This window comes from Theropithecus gelada, chromosome 6, assembly GCF_003255815.1.
Source record: "Theropithecus gelada isolate Dixy chromosome 6, Tgel_1.0, whole genome shotgun sequence".
In the NCBI taxonomy this organism is placed as follows: Eukaryota; Metazoa; Chordata; class Mammalia; order Primates; family Cercopithecidae; genus Theropithecus; species Theropithecus gelada.
Window position 1 is genome coordinate 118,820,428 of NC_037673.1, and position 13,790 is coordinate 118,834,217.

At 39.1% G+C, this 13,790-nt stretch overlaps 1 protein-coding gene across 7 annotated transcripts in view; it reads left to right on the top strand.

Annotated features, from left to right (window-relative positions):
- SNCAIP (synuclein alpha interacting protein) overlaps positions 1 to 13,790 on the top strand; it is a 146,628-nt gene that overhangs the window by 76,020 nt on the left and 56,818 nt on the right. For 5 of the 7 annotated variants that reach the window (XM_025389234.1, XM_025389236.1, XM_025389237.1 and 2 more), the window contains one exon: positions 10,441 to 10,513. In XM_025389234.1, the coding sequence (XP_025245019.1) occupies positions 10,441 to 10,513 (73 nt within the window). Of the gene's footprint in view, positions 1 to 7,629; positions 7,771 to 10,440; positions 10,514 to 13,790 lie in introns of all 7 variants that reach the window. The other 2 variants (XM_025389233.1, XM_025389238.1) reach the window with 1 other exon arrangement.

Consider the following 13,790-nt stretch of genomic DNA (forward strand, 5'->3'; position numbering starts at 1 on the left):
CTGTTATTATTTTCATTTTACAGATGAAGAAACTGTAGCATAAAGATTTTATATAATTTGTCCAGGTTTACCCAGCTGGTTAGGTGTATTCTGTCTCCAGAGTATTTACTTTTAGCCACAACACTTTACTGCTTCTCCGGGATGAATATAGTTTATTGCAGTGGTTCACATCAGGGGAAATTTTACCTGCCCCACCCCTACCCTAGAAACATTTAATAATATCAGGAAACATATTTTGTTGTCATACTGGGGAGATGCTACTAGCATCTAGTGGGTAGAGACCAGAGAGGCTTCTAAACATCCTGCAATGCACAGCACAATCCCCTACAAGAAGAATTGTCTAGCCCAAAATGTCAGTAGTACTGAGAATAAGAAATCCTAGTCTATTTAAATCCACTTGAAACTGAAGAAGCTCTGCTTTGGCAAACTCTACAACATAGATTATTTTATCATAATTTAGTATGATCCAGACTTCATACCTTAACGAAGCCAGAATCATATTGTTCTAACTTAATGATTACATGGAAAAAGAACTGGAGACAACCTCTTAAATACTGAAATGATTGTTCTCAGGCAGTTTAGGTAAACCAGGAACAATGAATGTCACAGCTTCTTTAAGGGCTAAATGAAGATTATTCAAATGCTAAAATTGAAAAAAAAAATGAAAATGTGTTCAACATGCTAATTCACTGGCATAAAAAGAAATGTAGTTTCCCATGAACATGCTTTTTTTTTTTTTTTTTTTAATTCCGTAAGCCTCCATCTCTGACAGCCCCTATGCCTCTTTCCTGGTTAAGTGGCAGGAAGGGGAGGAAACTGCACATTACATCTGAAAAAGATGTTTATGAAAAAGATGCCCTAGTTTCAAACTCTTCTCCTTACTCTCCAGCTATAGCCCTATTACATAGTCTAGGCTTTCTATTCCATGGTTTTTCCCTCTGATCATGAGCCTGGTTCTTGTTTTAATTAAAACACAAGCTGTATATTGGTAGAAAAAACAACTAGAACTTTTTTTGCCTTTACTTAATGAGAGAAAACACAGCAGCTAATTTATTTTGAAGTTTCCCAGACTAGAAAATAACACACATCCTTTGCAAAACACAAAGTTTAAACTATACATTCTTGTAATCCTGCCATCTAAAAGGGCAGAACATTCTGCAATAGCTGCAGGTCTGCAAGGGAGAGATGACGACACATAAGCACAAAAGTTTAAAGCAGGGTTTTTCTGTCACTGTGAATGGGTTCGCAGATTGCTCTCTCTTCCTATGGAAGCCAGATCCCTGTATCTTAAAAACAAAAACCCTCTGGAATTCTTTGGAGCTATGGTGTATTTATTTTATTAAGAGAGGCCAGTGTGGTGCTCTTAAAAATAGTTTCACACACAGGACTAAATAAAGCGGAGGCTGAACTCTGGATCTCCTGAGGAGCTCACTCACAGCCACCATTCACTGATGTTGGCTGTGCCACACACTGAGATAAACTCTTTGACTAGATCATCTTGTTTAAGCCTCATACATCAGCTTTGCAAGGCAAACTCTGTTTTTATTCCTTTTGGCATATGAGAAAATTGAGGCTCAGAGAGCTTGTCTGACATTTGCAAGGTTACAGGGCCAGGACCTAAATGCAGAACTATTTGGCCACCTTACTCCTCCCCATCTATGCAACTTAGCTGAGTAGTAGTTTCTCTAGACCAGTGACCTCACCCATCACTATCCCTGATTGGCACTGTAGTGATTACGAATTATTTTTTCGAAGTAAAGGGATTGATAATTATAAATAAGTAAAATGAAACCAGTTAATGAGAACTTAAGCAAATCTTTTAATTTTACTGTACCTCAACACTCCCATCTGTTAAATGGTAATACCTCAACCTATCACCCTGGATTTTTACACATACACTCACACATGCACATAGCTACATATATACACATATATACATGTAAGTATTTACACATACAGACATATACACACACACACAAATAGAAGTAAGAGAAATATTCTGTTGCCTTTCTGTATAACTCTGACTGCAACCTTGATGAAAGTTGACTTTTTTGGCAATTGCATAAACTATTTTTGTACAGGTCAAATGAGATCAAGATAATAAATATCCTTCCACTTTTCAATCCTCTTTGGTCAAAGCCTTTGAACCTAGAGTAATGGCACAAAATTATGTGGGTTCATTTTCCTAAGGTGCTTGAACCACTGTCTGATAGAAAAATTAATTCTTATGGTAAAATAATCTCACTTTCAGTGAGTTTTCATATTTTTCTATCACACAGACTGTGCAGCATTTTTACTAAAAATGCCTGCCCCCTTCTGTTTTGTGTGCATCACCTTTTACGCCATTCAATCCCCTGATGCTTCCCGAGATTTTGTTACATTTTGAGAAAGACTCATTTCAAGTAGACTCAGGCAATGAGCTGGCATGGGCAAAGAATACAGCTTACGTGTGAAAAAGAATATAAAGGTATTCAAGGTACAAAGAACCTGGCTTCCCCTTCTCTCCAGCAAGGAATCTCCTGAGTAAGATGGACCTTATTGTACTCTCTTCTGTACCTTCTAGAAGGTGACCAACACTTTCATGTGGCCTCTGAGTGGCTCAATCCCTTCTTCACTGTCTCTGTCTGTAAGCCCTGCCCTTCCTAGGAGTTGCCCTGTTCTTATCTATATGGAAACTTTGTTTAGTGTTTTTCAGTGTGATCTCGTTCTAGCAACTGTCCAGAATACCTCAGCTTTATGCAGTGTTTTTTGTAATATCCTGCATTCGAGGCTAAATTGCCTCTCATTCTTCCCTTCTCCAGCTCAGCATCATCAGAAACCTCACACCTTGTTCTAACATCATATGCCATATATGTTATCTTGTTTTTCTTAACACCTGCCAGGAAACGAATTAGGAATCATCTAATCCAGAAAAGATGAGTTATATTTTGATATTCTGTTGTTAGTGTTAGACCCCAGGACTAGAATCTAGGTTCCCAAACTCCAAATCTTGGACCGGACACCTCTGCCAGAGAAGGGAGAGAATAACTCTACAAATAGAGAGATTTCTAAAAAGAATGAGCAACCATTGGATTTTTAAAAATTTTCCCTTTTACTCTGCAGATAGTCCTGGAAGTTCTTATCTTACCTGATAGTCAATAGAAATTACTAGATTGACTATGCAGATTATTGACAAAAACTGTTCATCTTTTCATCACAATTAGCTTTTATGCCAATCTAGCCAACAAGCATATACTAAACATTAACAGAGTACCAGGCTTGGTTCTAAGCTTGGGGTGAATGATACAGACTTGCTATGCTCTCAATGTGTGTATAGTACGCTGTATTAATAACTAAGCACATTATGAAATGTCAGGTTAACTTCATGGTAGGTCACATTTGATTATAATACTAAGCTCCATTCTTGGCAATGAGTCTTTATATTGTGACAGTGATTGATTATTGGCTCACAATTAAAAATAGACTATCATTGAAGTTGAACAAGGTTTATGACTGGCCATCTGCCCTACTACAACATACTTTTTTCTTGTAATTCTTTTGTCATTTGTAATTTTTGCTTCTATAATTATGATTACTTTGGCATCATTTTAAAATGCTGGTTTTGGTACTTTTAAATATAAACAATAATATGATGCTAACATTTATTGAACACTTAACTGTGCATCAGACACTCTTCCCAGGTTTTATATTACTAGTTCGTAATCTTCCCGGACACACCCTAATGAAGGTACAGTCAGAACCTTGTTTTTACCAATGAAGAGACTGATATACAAAGGTTAACTAAGATTAATTAGCTAGAAAATGGTGAAGTCAGGATATAATGCAGTAGTCTGACTCTAGAATCCATGTTTGTAACCACTGCATTGAAAATTACATCTGCTGGGCCCAACGGTCACCTCTGGTTTTCCCAGTTCAGGTAGGTCTCTTCTCCATCCATGTCCACTTCTTATTATACAATAGAAGGAGGTCATTCAATACTGTGATCTCACCACATTTACCAAGTGGATCTTTATCTCTTGCCTGACTACACATTATATTAATTAAATTAACATTGCAATGGAGTAGTTCCTGATGTACTCTTAAAATGATCAAAAGAGTTACTGAGTTTTCTCAGATACCAACTACAAACAATGTCTTAGCATAAAATAATTTAAAGAAAAAACTCTTGGAAGGAAGATACGATAAAAATGAGGTACCAGAACAAAATTCAAATTTATCTGAAAATAGGATTAGTTATAATAATTTTCATTAATGGAGCCCAAATGGTGGGAAGAAATATATTAAAAGCAGAGTGGAATAGAGGTATGAAAGTGTGGATCACCAGTATCTGTACTATGTAGAGGTGGTGGTTGAAAGTGGGGGTATAGTTAAAGTCATCTGTGAAAACATGGAATGTGGAAAGAGAAGAATATTCCAAAAATTGAACTGTGCAGAAGTATATCCCATGTGGTGGGGTCTGGAAAAAGAGGTTTCTACAAAAGAAACTGGAAAGAAGTTTTCAAAGTTAAAGAAATAAAACTAAGGGAACTAAAAAGGCAAGCGGGGTGGAATTTAAGGAATTTTAAACAATAGTTGATAGTGGCAAATAGGTCATTATAAAGATAAGAGTTGAAAACTGCCCTCTGGATTTTCCAGTTAAGACCCCCTTGGTGTCCCTAATAAGCACAGTGTCTAATGGGTGGTGGGCAGAATCCTATCATGAGGGCTGGAGGAGTAAATGTAGAGATGAGAAATTAGAAACACAGAGACAATTATTTCAAAAGAGATGGCTGATGAATGCAGGAGCAGGAAGGCCCATGCTCCGTCAAGGAGGCAGTATCTTGAGGTGGTAGTGGTGCTTGCTTATCTTTATAAGACCAGAGGAGAAAGCCAATGCTGAGAGTGGGCTGAGGAGGAGGAGAGAGGAAAGAATGGTGGCAGGCAAGAGTCCTGAGGAGATGGGAAAAGAGGAAACCTGAGCCCCAGCAAAGGGTTATCAGTGGAGGAGCAGACCGTTAGTGCCATGTCCCAAGAGAAGGGGCAGTGGAACACAGTTTAAAATGGAGGGCATGAAGCCTTCCTGAACTGGAAGGGCAGGCCTTTGGAGGGGAAGCCACATTTGTAGAAAAATATTATGTTCTGGAAATCTCATTTCAAGTAGATGTCTCTGCTGTCACTCCCAGCTTTGCTTGTACACATTATTGCCATTGTTTTTATTGTGTGCCTGTTAAGATACCTGCCTGAATTTTGGAAAACTGTGCGAGAAATATGAATTTCACCATGGTTGTTTGGATGGCTGGCTTAATTGTTTCTTTTGGAAACTTTTATGGGGCCTTAGTAGTTTAAAAGTCTCTAGCTTGCAAAGGTGCTTGGGATGTTAGTTCTTTCATTTTCTGTGGCTCATTACCATTTGAGTAATGTCTGCTCATTTGCTCAGTTGGCTCCGGTTTTCAGGAATAAGGGCCAAAGCTTTTCAGCCCTGAACAATATCTAGGGTGGTCAGAGATCCCCATAGTCCAATGTAGAAATCACACACTGTCATTATGAATCTTATGCATGTTCCAACTGTTTTGCATGGCATGGTGACAAAACTGACTGGTGTAGGCTGGGATATATAGGATGATCTTGCACCATATCAACTTTGTGAAGTTTTTGAAGCTGACTTTTCAGTGTCATCCCTGGGCCACAGACTCTCTTCAGTGAGGGAAGAACAAAGAGAAGCCAAATAATGTACTGAGATAGGCTGAGCTATATTTCCTTTCCTTTCTATTCCCAGCTCAACCCCTCTCTTGCCACCTCGTTAGTTCTCATATCTTCATCTACTGAACTTAAAGTCATGGCAGAAATGAAGATGAGGAGGGAAGCTCTGGGAGCACACATAGAAAACAGGATGAAGAGAAGAGACAGACATTTACTAGAGCTTTACAGTTTGCAAAATGACTGCATCTACGTTACCTCGTATAATTATCTGTGTTTTACACATAAGGAAACTGAGCCCCAGAGATATTAAATGAATTATTTGTCCAGAACCACAGCATTAATAAGTGTCAGAACCAGGACTTCAATCCAGATCTTATGGTTCCAAATCCATTGTCCTTTATACAAAAGGTTAAGCCATCAGCCATTACTCATGCTATTAATATATTGAGAATTTTTTTAATATAAAACGATTTATTGCTAGACTTGTAATTATGGGTTTTTCTAAGATTAGTGCTATGTAAATATTAACGACTGACATTATTATTATTACTGACACCAAAATTATGGACTGAGCTATATCCCTGCCTCATTAGTCCTCATATCTAGAGGAATTAATTTTATTTGGTTTAATAAGTGCCTAGTATCTTGGGTAAATAAAATATTGTCCACACCTTCAGGAAGCAGAGAAAGCAGTTAGGTAAACATACAGATGAACCATCCTGTGATGAGTTCTGTAATGGACATATGCCTAACATCAGGAAATAATACAGGACAATGGTTCTCAAATTTCATCCTGCGTTAGAATCACCCATATGGCTTGTGAAAAAACAGATTGCTGGGCCCCGCCCTCAGAGTTCCTGATTCAGTAGGTCTGGGATGGAGCCCAAGAATGTGAATTTCTAACAAATCCCAGGTTGTGTTGATACCACTGGTCCAGAGACCACACTTTGAAAGCTGGCATTATTTCCTTGTGGGGCAGACTCAGAAAAGATTTTGTAGAAGTGATATTCAGGCAAAGCTTGAAGAATTAAAAGGGGTTTGCCTAGTGAAATGGGCAGAATGGCATTTCAGGTAGATGGAATAGCATATGTAAAGGTATAGACAGGCAAAACAATGGGTAGGGCAACCCCCAAGAATTTGTTATTGCCGCAATCAGAAGAGAAGTAGACAATGCAAAATGAGGCTGAGCTCACGGAAGGCTTCATGTGCCATGCTAAGGCTTATGGTCTTTGTCCTATAGACTGCAGAGCCTTAGTCAAATTTTCATTCAGAAAGCTAATTAATTCTAGTGTTGGTATAAAGGCCTGTAGGAAGGTCCCACTTACTACCTAAACATGAAAGAACTCCTTTGAATGTCTATAATATTATGCCCAGGGATTAGTCAATATGTACACATCTTGGTATTTAAGTTAAACAGTTAATCAGTCCCTGTGTGCCATGCACATATACAAGTCAAAAATATCATTCTTTCACTCAAGTGCTTATGGAAGCCAACACCTTCATGTAAGAAACACCACAGCACATGACAAGGCAGAAACTTACCAAGGGGAGAAAAGAGAAAAGTCAGTAAGGGCTAAAGCAATCAGCTAGGGCTTCATGGAGAAGCAGAACACAGCTGGCCTTGCCTTGTGGAATGGTGGCATTTGCATGGCTAGAGGAGGGCATTGCAGAAATGGGGGACCCCTGAGTACAGGCACAGAAGGCAAACAAAACTTTGGAAGCACAGGGACTTTGAAGAAGCTGAGGCAGCTGGTCAACCTTTGTCAGAGCACTTCTTGGGACATGGTAGAGAAGTGGAAAAGAAGTCTGGAAAACAAATTTAGATCAAAAAGTCTATTTTCACTGGGAGTAACCTCTGGAAGACTTCTAGAAAAGGAATAAATTATAGAGATAGAAAATGTAATGCTTCTTCATTAACTGCAAGCCCCCTCTTCACTCTTCTTACCCAAGGACAATAGGAGTCAAGGAAACAGGCTACAAAAGCTTGGATTGGAGGACACAGACAGGGAAGATGCATTGGGCTTTGGTTCCCATAGGGCCAAACTGACAGTAGTTGCTGCCCTGGGAGCTTGCCATTGTCCTGAGAATGAGGTATGTTGGCAAACTGACAGTTACTTATAAAAGGCCATCTGTCCTGTGAACTGGGATGAAGGCCTGGGAAACCTTCCATTTCAGCTCCCAGATGGTAGCACAATGCATACTTGCAAGGGAGCCTTCTTGGATCATTTGCTCATTCCCAAATTTGCAAATATGAAAACATTTTTGGATGTTGGTTTTGTGAGTTATGTGTTTCCTGTACATTTCTTCACATCACAGCTTAACAATCTTCATAGCACTCCCTTAAGCCTTTTCTTCCATCCAAGGAGCAGTGTTTATACTTACTGAAACAGATCCACAAATTGATTTTGTCTTGAGTCTTTATAAAAAATGATGGACTTGTTCACAATGTAGATTGGAGTCATTGCTGAATTTGACGTTCATATACCCTTAAAATTTTCCAAAACTTTAATTTTCTGGATAAACTGTCATCTTTTTTAGATTACTGTACTTTTTATTTCTATTTCCAGGAATAGCAAATGATATTTTCTTCACAGTTATTGTTACCAGAGAATGAAAATGTATGACTTCACCAAAGTGACTTCCTATGTGACTCTGGGTGGAGAGGCAAAGTGCCACAAGTGATTTAGGTTGAGGCAGTGGCAGTGACTCACCGAGGCTAGTGTCCACCTGTGACTCAGTCCCCACACCAGCCAGGTGCTGCTCAAATTTAAACCTCATCAAATTAAAACTTACTGCACACTATGGGCCTTTGAGGGCAAACAGGAAAAGTTGAAGCTACAGCAAATACATCAGAGATTCTGATATGTCTGACTTTGGGGTGGGAGATGGCAGTTAGGAAGCATGTGCCTCAAAATACAGATAACAGCTCACCCATTTTAATCAGCTATATATCATTAAGCCCAGTGAACAAATCTTATTGAATTTTTCATTAACTGTATTTAAACACAATTCATCTTTAATTTCCTCTTTCTAAACCCTTGCCTTGGATGAAAAGAAAAAAAAAAAAGAGTGAGACTTTGCCAAAGGGTGTTTCATGGGACCAAAACAAAAGGCAACCAAAACAAAAGGCCCAATTTTAATTGAATTATAGACTGTATAATTATCTAACCTGTACCAGCTGGTCTCAAGAAGCTACCAGATTCCTTAGAGAGTTTGTACTTGGCCAGAAACATAAGGTACCCTATTAGTACCAAGAAAAATGCCTCGTGTTCCTGTGTTACCCCAGACCCCCAAAGAACATAATGTGAAAGAAAAAAATACTTACAGGTTAATTTTGGGTTTATGAGGCAGTCATCCCTCCCTCTGAGCATGTGGGTGGGTTTGCTTAAAGCACCTGTAGTCTCAGAGGCATGGCCAATATAAACAGGACGTTATTGCATCAGACAGGTAAGGGTAATTTCTCTAATTAGTCATCTGAGATTTCACTTTTCACTTGGAAATACTGGAAATTTAATTTGTTTGTGACATGCGGTTGGCAAACTGACAATATCTACAATGGTCCCATCCTATGTCTTGCTGTCCTGGTATCCTGGGGAAAGCATAAGGAAGTCTCAATGCAGACGCTTTGCTTCACCTATCGACGTCAAGCTAACTAAACTACCTTCTTATTGATAAATGTGTCCTAATTACACGTTCCTCACTTGTAATGCTATAGTAATCCTAATGAGTTTCCTGTGATCATTTTTCTTTTAGATTAAATGCTTTTTCTCAATCCCGCCAAATTTTGCAATGGTGAAGTAATTTATGATACAAGCTCATTTACGTTAAGAACATTGTCCTTAGAGGTAAAAAGCAAAATAGTTTTAGGGAGCTGTATTTTATGAATTAAAGTATGAATGTGATTAAAGATAGTCCCTGACTGGGCCTTTGATTAAAGGACAATTTCATTTTATTTATTTTGTTTTAAAACACCCTCCTCTAAAGAAAGACTGATTGGCATCACATGTCGTCCCCATAAATCATAGCTATTGATTTTACATTTGTTTTAGCTCTTCCAGTTGTATGCCCCCTTGTGTCATAATTTACCCTGAAAACCAGCCTCCTAGTGGGTGCTGAAACAGCCTGGAGGGTGGTTTCTTTCCACTCAAACTAATCTATATGTGAAAGAGATGAGCTTTCAAACACAGAACCACACCCCTCTTGCTTTTTATGATATTACCCTGGTATTTCCCATGAAGATAATGGATGCTACACAGTAAAATCTGTGGTAAGTGGCAACATTAGGAACTTTTGCATAGTCCAGTCAGCATCGGCACAGACATGTCTCCTGACTGCCCCGGATGCTGCAGGAAGCCTGGTGTTCCCGTACTTGACTTTTCATACGCAAGTTTACCCTTAGGATTCAGAATGCAATTATTAAGGCCATCTTGAAACTCGCAGGTTCAGACAGTTCTTCCGTCTTCCACAAGTAGCAGAAGTGATAAGAGGGACAGAGTGTCTGCTGGCTGCATCCCACCTTTTTTGTTAAAGAAGGGGTGCCCAGCCTTCTTTTTACACTGCATGTGGTTAGATGCTTGCAGGTAGATCTTAGGATGCTGCCAGATCACCACGCACCTCATTTAGGGTAAAATGAGATAAATTTTCTGAATATCCATGTTGTGCCCAAGTATCACTTACTGGGTTTTGTTTTTCTGGCCAATCTGAGTGAATGCTCGCATTTTAAATTATTTTATGCCCTCTCTTCTCTGGCTTCCCATTCAGTATTCAGTCACATCACTCAAGACGATCCCAGAACTGTGCCGAAGATGTGATACGCAAAACGAAGACAGATCAGGTAGGTTTTGCTCCTCCCCTCTTCTCCTTATCCTGACTCAGTATTAATGGCTCCTGAAAAGCTGTTTTCCTCACACTGGTCCCCCCTGCTTTCTGTTTCCTTTTCTTTTTACGGCTTCTCCACTCACACCACCCCCCACCTCATGCCCTGCCTTCAACAAACAGACGTTAGGTCATCCGAAAGAGGATAGCAGGACAGGGAGGCCCTAATGAGGACTCAGCTGTATACAGATAAATAAATATAGGAGATCATCTCAGCATCTCGAAACCACAATATATGCAGCAATTTAGCGAAAACCCAGGAAACCATTGGTGACAAAACATAATGATGCAGGCGCCAATGAAAAAATGTTGGATGCATTTACTACCCATATGGCAAGGACCAGCTTGGGGGATGGTGCTTTGCCAAAGTCAGAAACCCTATCAGAGATGCGACATTATAGAATCTGCAATAAGGCACACTGTAACAGTTAAGATTAAAGCAAAGGCTTTGGAGTTTAATAGTGTAAACTAAACAGAGAATTATGGTATATAGATGAAAACCAGCTGGTCGACCTTTTCTCTTTACACCCCCAACCCCCAAGATTAAAAAAGTACATTCAAGAGTTGTTTTCCCTCTATAAATCAAATTAAACTTCTCTTCTTTTCCTTCTATGATGGGCAAAAATGAAAATAAAAAAGGATATTGATGGGAGTGATACCATGGTATTAAACTATGAAATGATGTTTATTATTTTTCCAAGTAGTTACTCTGTGGCATCACCATTAACCTTCCCAAAGCTGGACCTCCTCTGATAGTCAGTAGAATGAATCCTGAGAACCAGATAATCCTTAAATTCTGTGTTTAAAAATAAATACATGTGCCTTACCTATACAGCTACTAGAATTCTAGGCCTTTCTGATGGAAAGGATTTTTACAAAGCTAATTTACTTTTCACTGGACTGTTTGTTTTCCTTTGACATTTTGCTTAGGAGAGACGGGAAAATTAATTAGTCTTTCTAGGTTTGTTTATCTCAGTGTTTTTTGTGTGTGTGAGTGAAAGTAATGCTTCAATGTTTGGGTCAGAAACATCACAGAAGATAGTTTTCAGTTCAAATAGAAGCTTTTACTTGCCTTCACTTATTTTTTATTTCCAAAACATTCAAGTTTGTATAGGATTTAATAGATGCTCTTGGCTATAAGTCTTATAAGAATGTGTCCTCTTAAAAGGTAGTGCCCATTTCAGACTTGAACCAATGACTGTGATCAATGACACAGGTAGCTGACTGCAGTAGGGAGGCTGCCAAGCTCAAAGTCACCAGGCCTAGGTTTGAATTAGAGTTCAGGCACTTCTCAACTAAATGAGCTTGAATCTGTGACTAGTTATCTACAAAATAGAGAAGAAACCTGTACTAATGTTGCCTGGCTGTCCTTAGGATCAAAATTAGGTGATGTAACAAACGGGTACTTTGCAGATACAAGATTTTCATTTTCCTTTAATTGGATGTAGGGAATAAGAGAGAAGAAATAATAGCAAATACTTTATTAGTGCTTAATGTGCTGGGTACTGTTGTAAGCGCTCTACTTACATTAATCCCATTCATCCTAAAATAGTTGTGAGCTAAGTACTATTAGGATGTTTATATTATAGATGGGCAAAATGAGGAACAGAGATGAGAAGTTAAATATCTTACCCAGAGTCACACAGCAATTAAGTTACACAGCTGAGATTCAAACCCCGGGAAGTCTACTTCCAGATTCTGTTATCTTATCCCTTGCATATATTCTCCTTCCAAATAGTTTGACTTGGTGGCAATAATTTACTTTTAAGATATTATCCTTTTAAATCTTTACAAGTCAGTATTTTCCCTGATTAGTATAAATTATTTTTTCTCTGTTAAATTGTGACTCTTACCAAGTTAAGTGTGTAAACAGAAACTTTTAGCAACTGTTTTTCCCAGGGCTGGTTCATTCCATTCTCTCCAGGTCTTACAATTTCTAGTCGTATCTACAATAAATGATGGTAGACTTTTCTTCAGTGGTTGAGGAGGAGGCCAGTTTCAAACTTAAAAGCTTTTGAACTTTACCCAGTGCAAAGGCACAGTGCTCAAGGTAATCAGCAATAATTAGACCTGACAGGAAATGGATTGTGAGCAAAAGACTCAAGCCTCTTAATGGAATTGCATGTACATTTCCAATTTGATGGACCATTTGGAGGCTGCGAAACTGCATTCTGATAGATCGAGAATGATCCTAGAAAAAGGAACCCACGGAAAAATGTGACTGCCCAGAGCATCACTGTAGAATTATCCATGGGCCCATCTGAAAGAAATTTCAATATGGTGAAGTTTTTGGAGCTGCTTTCCTAAGGAATTGAGGCATTCTCAGTCAGTTCCGTAGGCATCCAGATGTAGAAATAACCCTTCTCACCCTTTCTTGTATCAGCCACATAGAAGGAGTTTGCTCCAGGAAAGTTAGCAAATTTCTATCTTTTCAAACGGACGCAACAGAATGCACTTTGGCTTCTGAGAAAAGTCCATATCTTCTTTGGGATGGGGCACTCGGCACTCTCAGGGGAATCTTCCTCAACCGTCTGTCACTTACAGCATACCTGATATGGTTTGGATCTATGTTCCCATCCAAACTTCATGTTGAGTGGTAAATCCTAATGTTGGAGGTGGGGCCCGGTGGGAGGTGACTGGATCTCGAGGGTGGATTTCTCACTAATGGTTTAGCACCAACTCCTTGGTACTATCCTTGTGATAGTGAGTGAGTTCTCATGAGATCTGGTTGTTTAAAAGTGTGTAGTACCTCTCTCACTCTGTCTCCTGCTCTTGCCTCCGCCATGTGAAATGCCTCATTCCCCCTTCTGCCATAATCGGAAGCTTCCTGAGGCCGTTGCAGAAGCAGAAGCCACTATGCTTCCTGTACAGCCTGCAGAATCAAGAGCCAATTAAACCTCCTTTCTTTATAAACTACCCAATCTTGGGTATTTCTTTATAGCAGTGCAAGAATGGACTAATACGATACCCCCACGAGACAAAGACGTTTCTCTTTACCTTTCTAGAATAGTTACACACTTGCTATTTTGTACAGGTTGTCAAATTTTAACATCTATCCTTGTACGTATTATGTCTCTGACCAGATGTTCTCATTTGCTCTCTTACTTATTTATTCAGCAAATATGTGTTGAGTGTCCTCTGGCCCAGGTATTGAGGACATGGTAAAGAACAAGACAGACAAGGCCTCTGTGCTCACGAAGCTTACATTCTACTGGGAGTGACAGCCAAAAGGCAAG